The 17,188-nt window shown below is 43.2% G+C and overlaps 1 protein-coding gene across 1 annotated transcript; it reads right to left on the bottom strand.

Moving 5' to 3' along the window:
• Positions 1-1,111: 1,111 nt before the first annotated feature.
• Positions 1,112-16,653, bottom strand: ACER1 (alkaline ceramidase 1). Its single transcript, XM_070731942.1, has 6 exons — positions 16,561-16,653; positions 5,335-5,449; positions 3,442-3,580; positions 2,448-2,585; positions 1,972-2,109; positions 1,112-1,280 (listed from the first exon to the last, which is right to left on the bottom strand). Exons 1-6 carry the CDS (start codon positions 16,651-16,653, stop codon positions 1,112-1,114), a joined length of 792 nt encoding a protein of 263 aa, XP_070588043.1.
• Positions 16,654-17,188: the final 535 nt, after the last annotated feature.

Genomic DNA, 17,188 nt, shown 5'->3' with positions numbered 1-17,188 from the left:
AACATAGAGGATTCAGTGTGTGTGTGTGTGTGTGTGTGTGTGTGAAGGCTGAATCATATGAAGAACTGAATTGGATAAGTCCAGTTGAATGAAAAGAAGGATTTGGGGGAAGCGTGATAGCAGCATTCCGCTATCTACGGAGGCCACCTACTCTCCAAAGCAGTGTTTTTCAACTAGTGTGCCCCGGCACACTAGTGTGCCGTGAGACATAGTCAGGTGTGCCACGAAGCTCAGAGAGAGAAAGAAAGCAAGAGAGAGAGAGAAAGAGAACAAGAAAGAGAGAGAAAGCAAGAGAGAGAGAGAAAGAGAGGGAGGGAAGGAGAGAGAGAGAGAAAGACATAGAGGGAGGGAGGGAGAGAGAAAGAGAGCAAAAAAGAGAGGGAGGAAGGAAGAGAAAGAAAGAGGGATGGAGAGAGAAAGAAGGAAGGCAGAGAAAGAGGGAGGGAGAGAGAAATAGAGCGAAAGGGAGGAAGAGAGAGAATTTTTTTGTCCAAACTTTTTTTAGCCCCCACCCTGCCCCCGCTCAATGTGCCCCAGGGTTTCGTAAATGTAAAAAATGTGCCGCGGCTCAAAAAAGGTTGAAAATCACTGCTCCAAAGCACCCCAAGGCAGGACAAGAAACAATGGGTGGAAACTAAAACAGAGTATACTGGAATGAAGCAATTAACCAGTGGAACTGCTTGCCACCAGAAGCTGTGGATGCTCCATCACTGGACTGGAGAGCTATTTGTCCAGTGTGGGAGGAGATTCCAGCTTCTGCAGGCGGTTGGACTAGAAGATCTCCAAGGCCCCTCCAGCCCTGTTATTCTATGTTCTCATCTGAAGGTACCAAAATGCCTTTAAATATGAGTTTGGAGAGAACAAAGAAGCTTTTTGGAGGAGGAACGAAAGGTCTTCAAAGAAAAAAAACAGAAAGTCCAGTTGGCTCTTGGAAAAAGCCCCTTTGGGACATTCATGACCTAGATGACCTAGGGTGGAGGCACAAGCGATGGGGGGCCGGGGATGAGGCAGCCTGCCGAAGGTCCTTGCCGCCTCCTTCCAGGACCCTCCCAGGGCCCCATAAATAGCTGCAGATTCAATCCTGGAGGACCCAACGGGGGGGGGGGCTGCGCTAGCACCATTTCATGGGCTTCTGGAACTTGACGTAGGGCAGCGCAATGGGGAACTTGCTGCTGGGCCAGTGCTCCATGGAGGGCTCGCTGCTGGGCAGGTCGTGGTAGATGTCGAAGAAGAGGATGAGGGTGATGCAGTGCAGGAGGGCCATGTTGATGAAGACGTGCCTGTGGGTGGAAGGAGCAGGGCCTCGGTCACTTCCACACCATCCCCTCCGCCAACTCACGAGACTTCCTCCTTCCCTCTCCCCTGCCCTCTCTCTCTCTCCCTCCATCCTTCCCTCTCTCACTCTCCCTTCCTCCTTCCCGCTCTTCCTCCTTTTCCTCTCCCCCACTCCCTCCCTCTTTCTCCCTCCCTCCCACCTTCCCTCCCTGTCCCTCTCTCCCTCCCTCCCTTCTTCTCTCTCTCCTTCCCTCCCTCCCCTATTTTGCTCCCTCCTCCTCTCTCCCCTTCCCTCCTCTCTCCCCTTCCCTCCTTCTCTCCCTCCTCCTTCCTTCTCCCTTCCTCCTTCCCTCTCTCTCTCCTTCTCTCTCCCTCCCTGTCTCTCCCTTCCTCCTTCCTTCATCCCTCTACCATCTCTCCTTCCTTCTTCTCCCATCTCTCCTTTCTCTCCCCCTTCTTCCCTCTCTCCCTCCTTCTCCCTCTCTCTCTCCCTCTCCCTCCCTCTCTTCCTCCTTCTCTCGCTCTCCCTCTCCTCCTCCCGCTTCACTCTTTCCCTCTCCCTCCCTCCTTCCCTCCCTCCTATCCTCTCTCTCCTTTCCCCCTCTCCCTCCCTCCTTCTCCCTTCCTCTCCCTCCCCCTCCCTCTCTGCCCCCTCCTCCTTCCTCCTTCCTCCCTCTCTCCCCCCTTCCCTCCTACCAGAAGCTGTGGAGGTAGCAAAAGTTGAGCCTTTGGCAGAAGCCGCAGAAGAATTTGTCCACCAGCCAGCAGCTGATGGCGATGCCCCACCAGAAAGTCATGGTCCATGCCGCGCGCCTGACTGCCGGGCTGTTGCACCTGCGCAAGGGGGGTCAAGGCTCAGTGGTCCTGCAGGGGGGGGAGCTTCCAGTCCCAGGCAGCCCCCCCCCCCACTGGGTCCCAGACTGAGTCCCAGCTCTGGGCTGCCCCCCAAATAGGGGACACCTCCCCCCCCCATACATACACACAGGTCTCACTTTGCTAAGTGGCAGCTGGCATCAGTCCTCCCGCAAGGACTTTGCAACACAATCCAGGGAGTCCTCAGTATACGACCGTTCGCTCAGGAACCGGAGTTGCAACGGCCCAAATCTCAGCTCCCCACCCCTATCTTCCATTCAAGGGTCAGTGCCCCCCTGAAAGGAAGCCCCCTGACTTACCTCCGGACTTCTATGAAGGCCAGGTAGAGCAGGTGGAAAGCGGCGCAGTTGAGGACGTAAGCGTTGAGGGCCGGCTTGACGAAGGACATGAGGGTGCTGGTCACTGTCACCGTGGCCACAAAGGTCAGGAACTGCTCCCTGGGGGTGGGGGGAGAGATGGCCCTTGACCCTGGAGACAGTGGCCCTTCCTCTCCCTCCCCATCATCCTTCTTCTTTCTTTCTTTCTTTCTTTCTTTCCTTTCTTTCTTCCTTTCTTTCCTTCCTTTCCTTCCTTTCTTTCTTTCCTTTTCTTTCTTTCCTTTTCTTTCTTTCTTTCTTTCTTTCATTCTTTCCTTCCTTCCTTCCTTCTTTCCTTTCTTTCTTTTTTTCTTTTTTCCTTTCTTTCTTTCTTCTCCTCCCTCTTCTTCCCCTTCTCCCTCTTCTCCTCTTCCACATTTTCTTCTTCCTCCTCCTCCTCCTCCTCTTCCTCCCTACAACCTTCTCTTTCTGAATAATAGAATAAGATAGGATAGGATAGGAGTAGGAGCAGGAGTAGGAGTAGGAGTAAAAGTAGAGTAGATCAGCAATAGAATGGAATGGAGAGGAATAGAATAAAGTAGAGTAGAATAGAATAGAATAGAGACAGATGGAATTATGAAATAACAGATTAAGAAGGGACCTTGGAGGTCTTCTAGTCAACCCCTTGCTCAGGCAGGAGACCCTATATACCCTTTCAGACAAGTGGTTGTCCAATCTCTTCTTAAAAACTCCCAGCTTTGGAGCACCCATAACTTCTGGTGGCAGGCAGTTCCGTCGGTTCCTTGTTCTAACCGTCATGAAATCTTCCCCTTCGTTCTAAGTTGCTGCCGGTTTGATTCCTTGACTCCCAAAACTGCAGGAGCCCTTTGGCCTCTTGGATGCTGGATGCCTGCTCAGCCCAATAGCTTTCGGGCTCCCTCGGCCCCTCATCTCCCAGTGTGTGTGTGTGTTTTGTGCGTTTGTGTGTCTTCCTTACCTGTTTTTGATGAAGGAAGGGAAGTAGCGGGTGGGGAACCAGAAGCCGTAGGAGATGCAGAGCGTCCAGAGGATGGAGAGCTCATCCAGGAGCTGCCCGGCGTAACTCAGGGTCATGTGGTAATAGAAGGAGAAGATGCCTGGGGGAGAAGAGGGGGGCGACTTAATGGAAGGGACCCCGGGAGGTCTTCTAGTCCAGTCCCCCTACTCAAACAGGCCAGGTCCTCATCAGCAAAGCACCTGGGCTGCAGGTGAGGCCCCGTCCTTTACAAAAAATGCCATCCCACCCGATCCACTTCCTGCTTTAGGACCATCCTGACATGACCGTAACTGGCAGGCTCCATGATGGCCATAAAACAAGGACCGACCTTTCTCCAAAGTGCCCTTGACGTACAGCCACAATTGAGCCCCAAATTTATGTTGCTGAGGGAGATGGTGGACCTTCGCTTCGTTTTACGACGCTTGGCCATTGACCGTCATTATTTATGGCGGTTGCAGTGATTTCCCCCTTTTGTGACCCTTCAGCAAGCAAAGTCCATCAGAGAAGCCGGATTCGCTTAATGATGGTGTGACTCACCGAACAACGGCAGTGATTCACTTAACAACGGGGTCGGGAAAGGGCCTTAAAACTGGGCAAAGCTCACCTGTCTAGCTTGGCAACAGAAATTTTGGACTTCCTGAAAATAATCTAGCCTTAGAATAAAGATGGAACTAGTTCTCTTTGTTAGTACTACCGTGTTTCCCCGAAAATAAGACACTGTCTTATATTAATTTTTGCTCCAAACGTTGTGCTACCTCTTATTTTCGGGGGGTGCCTTATATTTCTCAAATAAGACAAATTCACAGGCAGAAAAGCTGACACCCCTAAAGAAAGTGTACCATAGAGTACACTGATTACAGTACAGTACCTGTCAGTATGGCAGCCACACACAAATGACGGCACTTATATGGTACAACAGTATACTCCCGCTATTGCAGCTTCCGGCCACCAGAGGAGCTACAGTCTATGCACTGTAGTGGAGGCTGTAATGGCGGTGAGACAGCAGCAGATTGTGTCTGCTGTATTGGACGGTACAAAGCGATGGAAGGGGCCAGCAGGGGATGCCACATTATTACGGTACCGCTATGAACAGCTTTGAATGGTACCGTATGTTTTTCCACCGTACCATATGTAAACTTGACTACGCCTTATTTTCGGGGGGGTGCCTTATATTAGCAAATTCTGCAAAACCTCTGACATGCCTTACTTTTGGGGTGCGTCTTATTTTCGGGGAAACAGGGTATGTACATAACTAGTCAGCATAGACAATATGTAAAATAAACCAACGATGTATGCTTACATGTATTAGAACGCTATTGCTTTAAGCGCTAGTGTTATGGATTGCCACAAGAGGGAGCCAGAAGCGTGATTTTCTCTCTCTCTGCTATTTCTGTCTTCTCTTTGTGACTATGCTGTAGTAAGAACTGTGTGTTCAAATGAGGGTTTATGTATTTGTAAGCTGGACAAGTAAGGCTTATGGTATTGCATATGTATTGAGAGTTATTGACATGTAATTGCGTATGGCTAGGATTGTTCTTCAGTAATACATTTGAAAAAATAAATTTTATACACTTAATGTATCTGGATTGTATTACTGAATTATTACTAGTATCTCTGGGCTATCAGCTGGATATCTGCAAAATTTCCATGTTTCCTCTGTGTACTTGTATATTTGATTACTTACTAAGAGATTGATTACTAACAGATTACTCTGCACACTCCTTAACACTTTAACACTCTTGATGCTGAAGTTTGACTGATCAACCATGCAGGGCTGGCAGCTCCAAGTTTCTGGAGAAGGGCGGCATACAAATCTAATAAATTATTATTATTGTTCTTATTCATGGTACCTACCAATGAACAGCTGCAATATGACGAAACCCCGAATCGGCACCGGACGATAGCTGATGTAATCGGTGTTAAGCCACAACATCATGGGAGCCAGGATGAAAAAGGCCACGTTGCTGAACTAGAGAAGGGAGGGAGGGAAGAAAGATGGAAGGAAGGAAGAAAGAGGGACGGAGGGAGGGAGGAAGGAAAATGGAGGGAGGGAAGAAAAATGGAAGGAAGGAAGAAAAAGGGAGGGAGGGAGGGAGGAAGAAAAAATGCAAGGAAGGAAGGAAGGAAGGAAGGAAGGAAGGAAGAATTTAATCAAACTTAATCCTACGTAGCTTCTTCTCTAGAAACACTGATCTACTAACCAGAGCATACAAAACATTTGTCAGACCAATTCTTGAATACAGCTCACCTGTATGGCATCCATGCTGCATAACAGGCATTAATACAATTGAAGGAGTCCAGAAATACTTCACAAGAAGAGTCCTCCACTCCTCCTCACATAACAAATTATCTTACTCCTCCAGACTTCAAATACCATGTTTAGAAAATTTACAACTATGCCACCTCCGAACTGATTTAATTGTTGTTCATGAAATCATACATCACAATGTACTCCCTGTTAGGGTCTACTTCACCTTTGTCAACAAGAACAACACAAGAGCACTAATAGATACAAACTAAATACAAATTGCCCCAAACTAGACTGCAGAAAATACGATTTCAGCAATAGAGTGGAATTCACTACCAGACTCTGTTGTTTCTTCCCCCAATCCCAAAATCTTCAACCTTACATTATCTACAATCGACCTCTCCGGTTTTCTAAGAGGTCTGTAAGGGGCGTTCACAAGTACACCTTCATGCCTACCGTCTGTTGTGGTTGGCTCTGGCCCAGCTCCTGCCCCAAGGAATGTGGAGGTGGATGTGGGGGAAACATCCACATGCCACAGGCCTGTTTTGCTTCCGATAGTATCTCCCGACAAAGTCTCCTCTGACGAAGGAAGCGTGAGTAGCAGGGAAAGGGGGAGTTTGGCAGACAGCCCAGGAGGAGATCAATCATCCTTATCATCCCTGGATTCTGAACAAGAACTTATGACAGATCCACGCATGCGTAGAGTGATGCATAGGAGAGAACAACTGAAGGATTATTACAGGAGATAAGTGAGGCGACCTGTGGTTGGCTGGGGCTGCTGTAATTAGTGCTACAGATAAAAAGAACAGCATGCTGGTTTAGCCTTGTGGAAGTTTATCTGATTCATAGTTTCGTCAAGATCGTGGTTTTGGCTGTTTCCTTGTTCAAGACTGTGTGTGGACTTTCTGGACTTTGGAATTGGACTCAATTTTCCCAGTTACTGGGTGAGAAATTGGATTGCATTTAACCTGTGCCTTGTGTGTACCAGGGAGTTTTACATAGAAACATAGAAGACTGACGGCAGAAAAAGACCTCATGATCCATCTAGTCTGCCCTTATACTATTTCCTGTATTTTATCTTACAATGGATATATGTTTATCCCAGGCATGTTTCAATTCAGTGACTGTGGATTTACCAACCACATCTGCTGGAAGTTTGTTCCAAGTATCTACTACTCTTTCAGTGAAATAATATTTTCTCACATTGCTTTTGATCTTTCCCCCAACTAACTTCAGATGGTGCCCACTTGTTCTTGTGTTCACTTTCCTATTAAAAACACTTCCCTCCTGGACCTTATTTAACCCTTTAATATATTTAAATGTTTCGATCATGTCCCCCCTTTTCCTTCTGTCCTCCAGACTGCTTTTCTGTTGATAAAGACTTTTGGTTTTCTTTCTATCGTGTGGTGTGTGTCTTTCTGGACTAATTACCCTGTAATTACAGGCGGTTGGGACACGCCGGCAGAATGCCGTCCCTGTCCTAATGTCTTTTTATCCTTTCTATCACTACTTTTTACTTATGTTAGGTTAATACTTGTTTGACAGATAAAATAAATAAATGAAATAAATAAAAAACCCTGCTTGGGCAGGAAATCCTACACCACTTCAGACAAATGGAGGTCCAACCTCTGCTTAAAAACTTCCAGTGTTGGAGCATTGATGGTTATGTCTGTGCCCAGTGACTAGTAAAGGAACAGCCATTGGGCGTTCCTGTCACTGGGTAGAGACAAATCTTGGTGGGAACAATGTTGCATGTTAATTGGTGGAGTTATTATGGGCTGGAGTATAAATGAGCTGTCAGCAGCTCAGGTTCTGTTCTGTTCGTGTATTGCTTGTACTGGTTGTTTCCATGTCCGAATTGAATAAGCCACTGTTAATTACCTTGTCTTGCCTCCGGCTTAATATTGATGACTTCTGGAGGCAAGCTGTTCCACTGATTAATTGTTCTAACTGTCAGAAAGTTTTTCCTTAGTTCTAAGTTGCTTCTCTCCTTGTTCAACTTCCACCCGTTGCTTTTTGTTCTATCCTCAGGGGCTTTGGAGAATAGCTTGACTCCCTCTTCTTTGGGGCAACCCCTGAGATACTGGAACCCTGTCTCCCCTGGTCCTTCTTTTCATTATTTACGTATTTATTTATTGAATTTGTATGTCCCCTCTCTCTCCGAGGATTCGGGGCAGCTCACAACATATCAGATCAACATAACAATACATCTAAAAATCCAATTAATATGGCTAAAAGACTTTAAAACTCTAACATAATTTTTTAAAAAAACATTAAACTAGCCATGACCAGTTCCCGCAACCGTTCTTCATCTGTTTTAGCCTCCAGTCCCCTAATCATCTTTGTTGCTGTTCTCTGCAGTTTTTCTAGAGTCTCAACAACTGTTCAATATTATGGTTATGTGATGTGATGTGAAGGGATTTTTTGGGGGGGGGGGGTTATAAAATTTTTCTTTATTTTTCTTGCAACATACAATAAAACAACATGAGCAATAAAAAAAGCACAGAATCAATGCTTGAAATAATAATTAATGATATTTCTTTGATACGTTAAACATTCAGAAAGAAAAAACGCTAATAATACTTTCAATGTGTACTTTTTTATCCTCTTTGCTAAGTTAATTAAAATTAAATACACATGAGATATGTTTCATCTACAGATAACAATATTATGAAATTTAGTCCCTTATATTCCTTTTTTCTATTTATAATAAAACATAAACATCTTAACCTCTTAACTCAATATCTAATTTAACCCTTTCATCTCTGTAATCTTTAATCCTTATCCAATGCTGCCTCCAATCCTTATTTCGTCATCTGGATCTGTCATCTGGCAGTGATTTTCAACCTTTTTTGAGCCACGGCACATTTTTTACATTTACAAAATCCTGGGACACACCACCAACCAAAATGACACAAAATGACACCCCAAGACACTCTCCTCTCTTTTTCCATCCCTGTCTCCTCCCCACCCGTGTGTGTGTGTATGTGTGTGTGTGTGTGTGTATACACACTCTTGAACCATTTCCAAAAACAGGTGAGGGCTGGGTTTTTTCTTTCTCTTATTCTTTGGGTGCTTTTTATCATATGCTTTAAATCAAGAGTCACTTCTCCCTCTCTTTTGTTTCTCTCTCTTTCTTCTCATTCTCTGTCTCAATCATTTTCTCATTTCTCTTTTTTCCTCCCCTTTTTGTTCATTTCTCTCTCTCTCTCGCCCTTCCTCTCCTTTTCTCTCTCTCTCTTGCTTTCTTTCTCTCTCATTCTTGCTTTCTCTTGCTTTCTTTCTTTCTCTTTTCTTTCTCTCTCTTTCTTTCTCTCTCACACACACTCTCTTTCTCTCTCTTTCTTTCTCTCTCTCTCTCTCACTCTCTCTCTCAGCAAAATGTTGCGAGACCAGAACCTGAGCTTCCTTTTTCGCGGCACACCTGACCATGTCTCGCGGCACACTAGTGTGTCACGACACACTGGTTGAAAAACACTGATCTGATGTGATGTTTTATGTTATGTTTGTTATGCTGAGATGCGATGAGCCAGTCTGGCATAGTGTTGCTGGCACCAGGTCAGAAACCAGAAACTCTGGGTTCAAGTCCTGCCCCGGGCACAAAGTCATCTGGCTCGAAGGGAGAAGGATGGAGAAGTTGAGGGAAAACCTTGGCAGGAAGAAAAACTTCAGGAACTTGTCCGGGCAACCTCCGAGAATTGGCAAAGACTGAATGGAAGAATGAAAACACGGCACGAGACTCCTTCTCAGGAGGAACTTCCTCCTATTCATAGAGTAAGCCTGGAGGAATGTGTTGTGATTGTGGTCTGTATTCGAGGGGAGACTCACCCAGAAGGAATGGCCAGCCTCAAAATGGAGAGCAATTTCCTGACCTGTCAGAGACATTAATCTTAGGCCCTTCTCTAACACCTAATTTAACCTCTCAACCATCTCCTCCACTCGAAACAGAAGACCCTACGAGACTTTCAATACTGGGCCTAGAAAGTTTAGAAATAAGACGCCTTAAACAAGATCTAAGTATTGCCCACAAGATCATATATTTAAGTTTAAGTTTTAAGTTTTATTGGATTTATATGCCGCCCCTCTCCGAAAGCTCGGGGCGGCTAACAACAATCATGAACAATATACAATAAAATCCAATACTAAAAGCAAATTAATATGCTGCAACATCCTGCCTGTCGGCGACTACTTCAGCTTCAACCACAACAACACAAGAGCACACAACAGATTTAAACTTAATGTTAACCGCTCCAAACTTGACTGTAAAAAATATGACTTCAGTAAACGAGTTGTCGAAGCGTGGAACTCATTACCGGACTCCATAGTGTCATCCCCAAACCCCCAACACTTTACCCTTAGATTATCTATAGTTGACCTATCCAGATTCCTAAGAGGTCAGTAAGGGGCGAGTACAAGTGCACTAGAGTGCCTTCCGTCCCCTGTCCTATTGCTCTCCTATATCTCCTATACCTTTCTTCTATTCCTATAACTCTTCTTCTATTCTTTCATAGATATATTTTACTATGAGTATCTCCTCTACAACCTTCATCATGTATTTTATTATGTATATATAGATATATACCCACTAAAACCCTCATTGTGTATTGGACTAAATAAATAAATAAATAAATAAATGAATGAATGAATGAATGAATGAATGAATGAATGAATAAATAAATAAATAAATAAATAAATAAATAAATAAATCACAACAAAGAATGTTCTTTCTTTGCCAACTCAGGAAGCTCAAACTGCCCAAGGAGCTGTTGAGACAGTTCTACACAGGAATCATTGAGTCTGTCATCTGCACTTCTATCACTGTCTGGTTCCGTTCTGCAACCCAACAGGGCCGACACAGACTTCAGAGGAGAATCAGAACTGCAGAAAAAACAATGGCCGCCATCCTGCCTTCCATTGAAGACTTGTATACTGCACAAGTCAAAAAGAGGGCTGTGGAAATATCTACTAACCACTCGCATCCTGCACATAAACTGTTTCCACTCCTACCCTCAAAATGTTGCTACAGAGCACTGCACACCAAGACAACTAGACCCAAGAACAGTTCCCCCCCCCAAACACCATCACTCTGCTAAACAAATAATTCTGCCACCACTACCAAATTATTCACTAACTCTGCACTACTATTACTACTAGGTTTTCCTCCTCATTCCTATTACCCATTTCCTCCCATTTATGACTGTATCTGTAACTTGTTGCTTGGATCCTTAAGATTTCTAATTAATATTGATTGCTTCCTCATTGCTTATTTGACCCCTATGACAGTCATTAAGTGTTGGACCTCATGATTCTTGGCAAATGTATCTTTTTTTTTTATGTACACTGAGAGCATCTGCATCAAAGACAAATTCCTTGTGTGTCCAATTACACTTGGCCAATAAAGAATTCTATTCTATTCTATTCTATTCTATTCTAGTCTAGTCTAGTCTAGTCTAGTCTAGTCTAGTCTAGTCTAGTCTAGTCTAGTCTTTTCCACTCCACTTCACTTCACTCCATTCCACTCCACTCTACTCTATTCTACTCTATTCTACTCTATTCTACTCTACTCTCTTCTATTCTCACCTATGCTTCTTCACGGGGAAATTCCCAAGAAAAGATCAGATGAGTTGAGGATTGCAGCCCTGGGAAGGGGGTTTGAGTAGAAGACCTCAAAGTCCCCCCCCCCAGCCTTGGATTCTACAATTCAAACCCTGGCAGCCCCTTAGTTTGTACCCGACACATAGAAACATAGAAGATTGCCGGCAGAAAAAGACCTCCTGGTCTGTCTATTTATCTATCTATCTATCTATCTATCTATCTATCTATCTATCTATCTATCTATCTATCTATCTATCTATCTATCTATCTATCTATCTATTGGGTTTGTATGCCGCCCCGCTCCGTAGACTCAGGGCGGCTAAATTAGAATTAGATTACACTAGATTTGATTTAGATTAGGTTAGATTTAGATTAGATTATTTATTTATTTATTTATTTTTAATTATCTATCTATCTATCTATCTATCTATCTATCTATCTATCTATCTATCTATCTATCTATCTATTGGGTTTGTATGCCGCCCCTCTCTGCAGACTCGGGGCGGCTAACAACAGCAATAAAACAGCATATAATCATAATCCAATACTAAAACAATTAAAAATCTAGTCTGCCCTTAAAACTATTTCCTGTATTTTATCTTAGGATGGATGTATGTTTATTCCAGGCAGGTTTCAATTCAGTTCCTGTGGATTGACCAACCACGTCTGCTGGGAGTTTGTTCCAAGCATCTACTCCTCTTTCAGTAAAATAATATTTCCTCACATTGCTTTTGATCTTTCCCCCCAACTAACCTCAGATGATGTCCCCTTGTTCTCGTGTTCACTTTCCTATTAAAAACACTTCCCTCCTGGACCTTATTGAACCCTTGAACCTATTTAAATGTGGTAGCATTTCCAGAACATTCTGCTCTAGTTCAAGTGACCGATTTTGAAAGCTGAGCACCAGTGAAGCTTTGCAACTTAAATTATGGTCTTAAGCTAAGGGGGTAAAATCAGACTCTTGCCTCACCTAGTGCCAAAAACCTAGGTACAAGATTGCAAACCGGCTCCATCACAGACTCTGCGTAACCCGGATAGTTTTAGCAATAGCATTGAGACTTATCCACCGCTTCACATTGCTTTTACAGCCCTCTCTAAGCGGTTTACAGAGACTCAGCCTCTTGCCTCCAACGATCTACCCAGGTCTGCTGCCTGATGCATCCCAACAGCTGGTTAGGTCCCATAGAGTTGGCTTTCTCCAGGCCCCATAGGCAAAACAATGTCGTCTGGCAGGGCCTAGGGGAAGAGCCTTCTCTGTGGTGGCCCCAGCCTCTGGAACGAACTCCCTCCGAAGATATGAACCGCTCCCTCCCTCCTGGTCTTCTGTAAAGCTCTGAAGGCCTATCTCTGCCTGTGTACATGGGGACTGTCAGCCACAAGATTGTCCTCGGCCGATATGAAGGATTGAATTGGATCAATGTGGATGACTGCATAAGATTTGGATTAATTTTGTATATGTTTTAAAAAATAATTAGATTTCTCATAGACACTGCTCAAAAAATAATAAAGGGAACACTTAAACAACACAATATAACCCCAAGTAGAAACATAGAAGATTGATGACAGAAAAAGACTTCATGGTCCATCTAGTCTGCCCTTATACTATTTTCTGCATTTTATCTTAGGATGGATCTATGTTTATCCCAGGCATGTTTCAATTCAGTTACCGTCTGCTGGAAGTTTGTTCCAAGGATCTACTACTCTTTCAGTAAAATAATATTTTCTCATGTTGCTTTTGATCTTTCCCCCAACTAACTTCAGATTGTGTCCCCTTGTTCTTATGTTCACTTTCCCATTAAAAACACTTCCCTCCTGGACCTTATTTAACCTTTTAACATATTTAAATGTTTCAATCATGTCCCCCCTTTCCCTTCTGTCCTCCAGACTATACAGATTGAGTTCATGAAGTCTTTCTTGTTACCTTTTATGCTTAAGACCTTCCACCAGTAAATCAAACTTCTGTGAAATCAAACTGTCCCCTTAGGAAGCAACACTGGTGGACAATCAATTTCACATGCTGTTGTCAGCACCTTCAACTTTGTACAGAACAAAGTATTCAATGAGAATATTTCATTCATTCCGATCTAGGATGTGTCATTTGGGTGTTCAAATAACACATCCTAGATCTGTATACCATCCGCTCCGAGTCTTCGGAGAGGGGCAGCATACAAGTCTAATAAATTATTATTATTAATAATAAGAAATTATTCATAAGAAATATTGAACGTAAACATAGGTATGTAATCTTGCAATCCTATTGACAAGAATTGTATAAAACGGAAAAACAGTTATATGGACTATAATGTTTCTCTTTAACTATTTTTTTTAAATTGGATATCTATGCCCCCCCTCTCCGAAGACGTGGGGTGGCTCACAACATATGGAAAACAGTAATTTACAACAAAATTAATCCAATTAAATTAAAATTATATAGATATCTAAAACCCCTGATTGTATTAAAAATCAATCACACCCATTTTGTACAAAAATCATACAATCAGTATCTTTTTAACGACCTCCCCCGATGAAGCACCTACAGCTTCTGGTGGCAAGCTGTTCCATTGGTTGATTGTTCTCACCATTAGGAATTTTCTGCTTAATTCCAGGTTGGTTCTCTCCTTGATTGGAAGAGACCTTGGAGGTCTTCTAGCCCAACCCACTGCTTAGGCAGGAAACCCTACACTACTATGAGTATCTCCTCTATAATCTTCATCATGTATTTTACTATGTGTATATAGATATATACCCACTAAAACCCTCACTGTGTATTGGACAAAATAAATAAATAAAAATAATAAATAAAACTTCAGACAGATGGTTATCCAACATCATCTTAAGAACTTCCAGTGTTGCAGCATTCACAACTTCTGGAGGCAACTTCTGTTCCACTGATCAACCGTTCTGACTGTCAGGAAGTTTCTCCTTAGTGCTACGTTGCTTCTCCCCTTGTTTAGTTTCCACCCATTGCTTCTTGTTCTACCCTCAGGAGCTTTGGAGAATAGCTTGACTCCTCCTTCTTTGTGGCAACCCCTGAGATATTGGAAGGCTGCTATCCTGTCTCCCCTGGTCCTTCTTTTCATTGAACTAGCCATGTCCAGTTCTTGCAACCGTTCTTCATATGTTTTAACCTCCAGTCCAATAAATCATCTCACTCCTTCCAGAGTCTCAACCTACTTTTGAGTGTGCTGTTGTGACCAAAATTGGATGCAATACTCCAGGTGTGGTTTTACTAAGGCTTTAATTAAGGGAGCTGATGTCCATCCATCTTAAAGTGCCCAAGGTTGATAAACATACGGTTGGCACAGAAGGGGAAATCCCCAACATTTCTCCCTTAGACTCTCCACGATTGACCTCTCCAGGTTCCTAAGAGGCCAGTAAGGGGCGTACATAAGTGCACTGGTGTGCCTTTCATCCCCTGTCCAATTGTCTTTCCTTTCTCTCGCTTACCATATATATTTTCTTTCTTTCATATACCCTCTCCTCTACGTTCACTTTACCCTTATATATATATATTTTTCTTCCTATGTATTTGTGTATTGGACAAATGCATAAATAAATAAAAAATAACTATTCAAGTTGTTCCCTGGAGCAAAGTGAAGAGCTAATGCTGTGACAAGTCAAGATTCTAGACCTCAGGATGGGGGCTGGTTGACCAGGAAATTCCTGGATAGATGGATAGATGGACAGATGCTTAGATGGATAGATGGATAGATGGAATGATGGATAGATGATAGATAGATAGATAGATAGATAGATAGATAGATATAGATAGATAGATAGATATAGACAGACAGACAGACAGAACAGAATAGAATAGAATAGAAAAGGAATGGAATGGAATGGAAAGGATAGGATTTTTTTTTAAAGAGATATTTGTGGTAATATTAGAAGTGTATTGGTTTGGCACTTGAATATGTCTGTACTTTACTATACAGTAACATGATGTTGGCTGAGAGGTTAATGTTTTATAGTGGATGTTGGCAACAGCATTTTGCAAGAAAACAGATAGTCCCTGTCCTCGAACATGAGTGCACATCTGAATTTAAATAAAAATGGTTAATTCTTTTTTAAAAAAATGATAGGATAGGAGACATAGAATAACAGAGTTGCAAGGGACCTTGAAGAGGTTTTCTAGTCCAACCCCCTGCTCAGGCAGGAAACCTTATTCGATTTCAGACAAATGGTGATCCAACATCTTTTTAAATACTCACTACTTCTGGAGGCAAGCTGTTCCGCAGATTAATTGTTCTAACTGTCAGGAAATTTCTCCTTAGTTCTAATTTACTTTTCTCCTTGTTAAGTTTCCACCCACTGCTTCATGTCCTGCCTTCAGGTGCTTTGGAGAGTAGCTCTGACTCCCTCGTCTTTGTGGCAACCCCTTAATATAATGACAGAGTTGGAAGGGTCCTTGGAGGTCTTCTAGTCCAACCCTCTGCTGAGGCAGGAAACCCTACAACGCTTCATACAAACGGTTATCCAACATCTGCTTTAAAACTTCCAGTGTTGGGGCATTCACAACTTCTGGTGGCAAGCTGTTCCACTGGTTAATTGTTCTGATTGTCAGGAAATTTCTCCTTAGTTCTCAGTTGCTTCTCTCCTTGTTTAGTTTCCACCCATTGCTTCTTGTTCTACCCTCAGGTGCTTTGGAGAATAGGTTGACTCCTTCTTTGTGGCAAACCCTGAGATATTGGATTCCTTAAGGCAGTGTTTCCCAACCTTGGCAACTTGAAGATATGACCTCTCCAGGTTCCTAAGAGGCCAGTAAGGGGCGTACATAAGTGCACTAGTGTGCCTTTCACCCCTTGTCCAATTGTCTTTCCTATATTTCCTATATACTTTCTTCCTTTCATATATCTTCTCCTCTAAGTTCACCTTTACCCTTATATATATATTACTTCATGTCTATCTTCTTCCTATGTATTTGTGTATTGGACGAATGAATGAATGAATGAATGAATGAATGAATGAATGAATGAATGAATAAATAAATAAATAAATAAATAAAATATCTGGACTTCAACTCCCAGAATTCCCCAGCCAGCTGTCTGGGGAATTCTGGGAGTTGAAGTCCAGATATCTTCAAGTTGCCTTAAGGAGACCTTCATCCCATGATGCAGCTCCCACCCAGCACCCTAATTCAACCCCCCCCCCAAAGATAGGGGTGAGAAAACGCACCATCCACCCCCCCACCCACCCCTTATGCAAAGAGATTCTCCCACATTATCTGGAGGAATTACCGAGTTGTAATATTCAGCAATATATTCGGAGTGTTCAAAGTTGGCTTCGCACCAGTCGACTTCGGAGCTGAGATAGGAAAAGACTTGCAACATCTTGACTCCTCCAACGATGCTGTTCAAGGTGAGCAAACCGAAGGAGACGTCTGCAGAGGAAAGAAGAGGGAAGGAGTGGAGCGAAGTTGCCCGTCCAGATTTTCCGCCTGCCTTTTATGCTGCCCGGCTCACGCACCACCAAACCTTGCCGGATGCGTGCCAAATTAACTTTATTATTAGATGCCTGATTGCATGGCATGTCTGACTAATTGTTCGAATCCTTGATTTTATCTGCCTAAACACCGTGTCTCCAGGTCTAGTGGCCTTGAGTTACACAGGACAATCATCAGTGATGGGCTGGCAAAATTTTTACAGTCACATTGTGGGTGTGGCTTGTTCTGTGGGTGTGGCTTAATGATCACGTGACCGGGTGGGAGTGGCTTATTTTATTTTATTTATTTGTCATACAAATATAGTTTATTTATTGATTTTATTTATTTATTTATTTATTTTGTCCAATACACAATGAGGGTTTTAGTGGGTATATATCAATATACACATAGTAAAATACATGATGAAGGTTGTAGAGGAGATA

The sequence above is a fragment of the Erythrolamprus reginae genome, chromosome 1 (assembly GCF_031021105.1).
Source record: "Erythrolamprus reginae isolate rEryReg1 chromosome 1, rEryReg1.hap1, whole genome shotgun sequence".
Lineage (NCBI taxonomy): Eukaryota > Metazoa > Chordata > Lepidosauria > Squamata > Dipsadidae > Erythrolamprus > Erythrolamprus reginae.
The sequence above is the reverse complement of the archived record's forward strand: the minus strand, read 5'-3'. Positions and strand labels throughout refer to the sequence as shown.

What these genes read in the sequence shown, in the direction of transcription:
- ACER1 (XM_070731942.1), bottom strand. Translation starts at nt 16,653, where the DNA reads ATGTTGCAAGTCTTTTCCTATCTCAGCTCCGAAGTCGACTGGTGCGAA. An exon ending in GCCTTCATAGAAGTCCGGAG is followed by an intron (nt 2,110 to 2,447) that starts GTAAGTCAGGGG and finishes CCCCTTGCGCAG; the next exon opens with GTGCAACAGCCCGGCAGTCA. An exon ending in TGCTACCTCCACAGCTTCTG is followed by an intron (nt 1,281 to 1,971) that starts GTAGGAGGGAAG and finishes TTCCACCCACAG; the next exon opens with GCACGTCTTCATCAACATGG.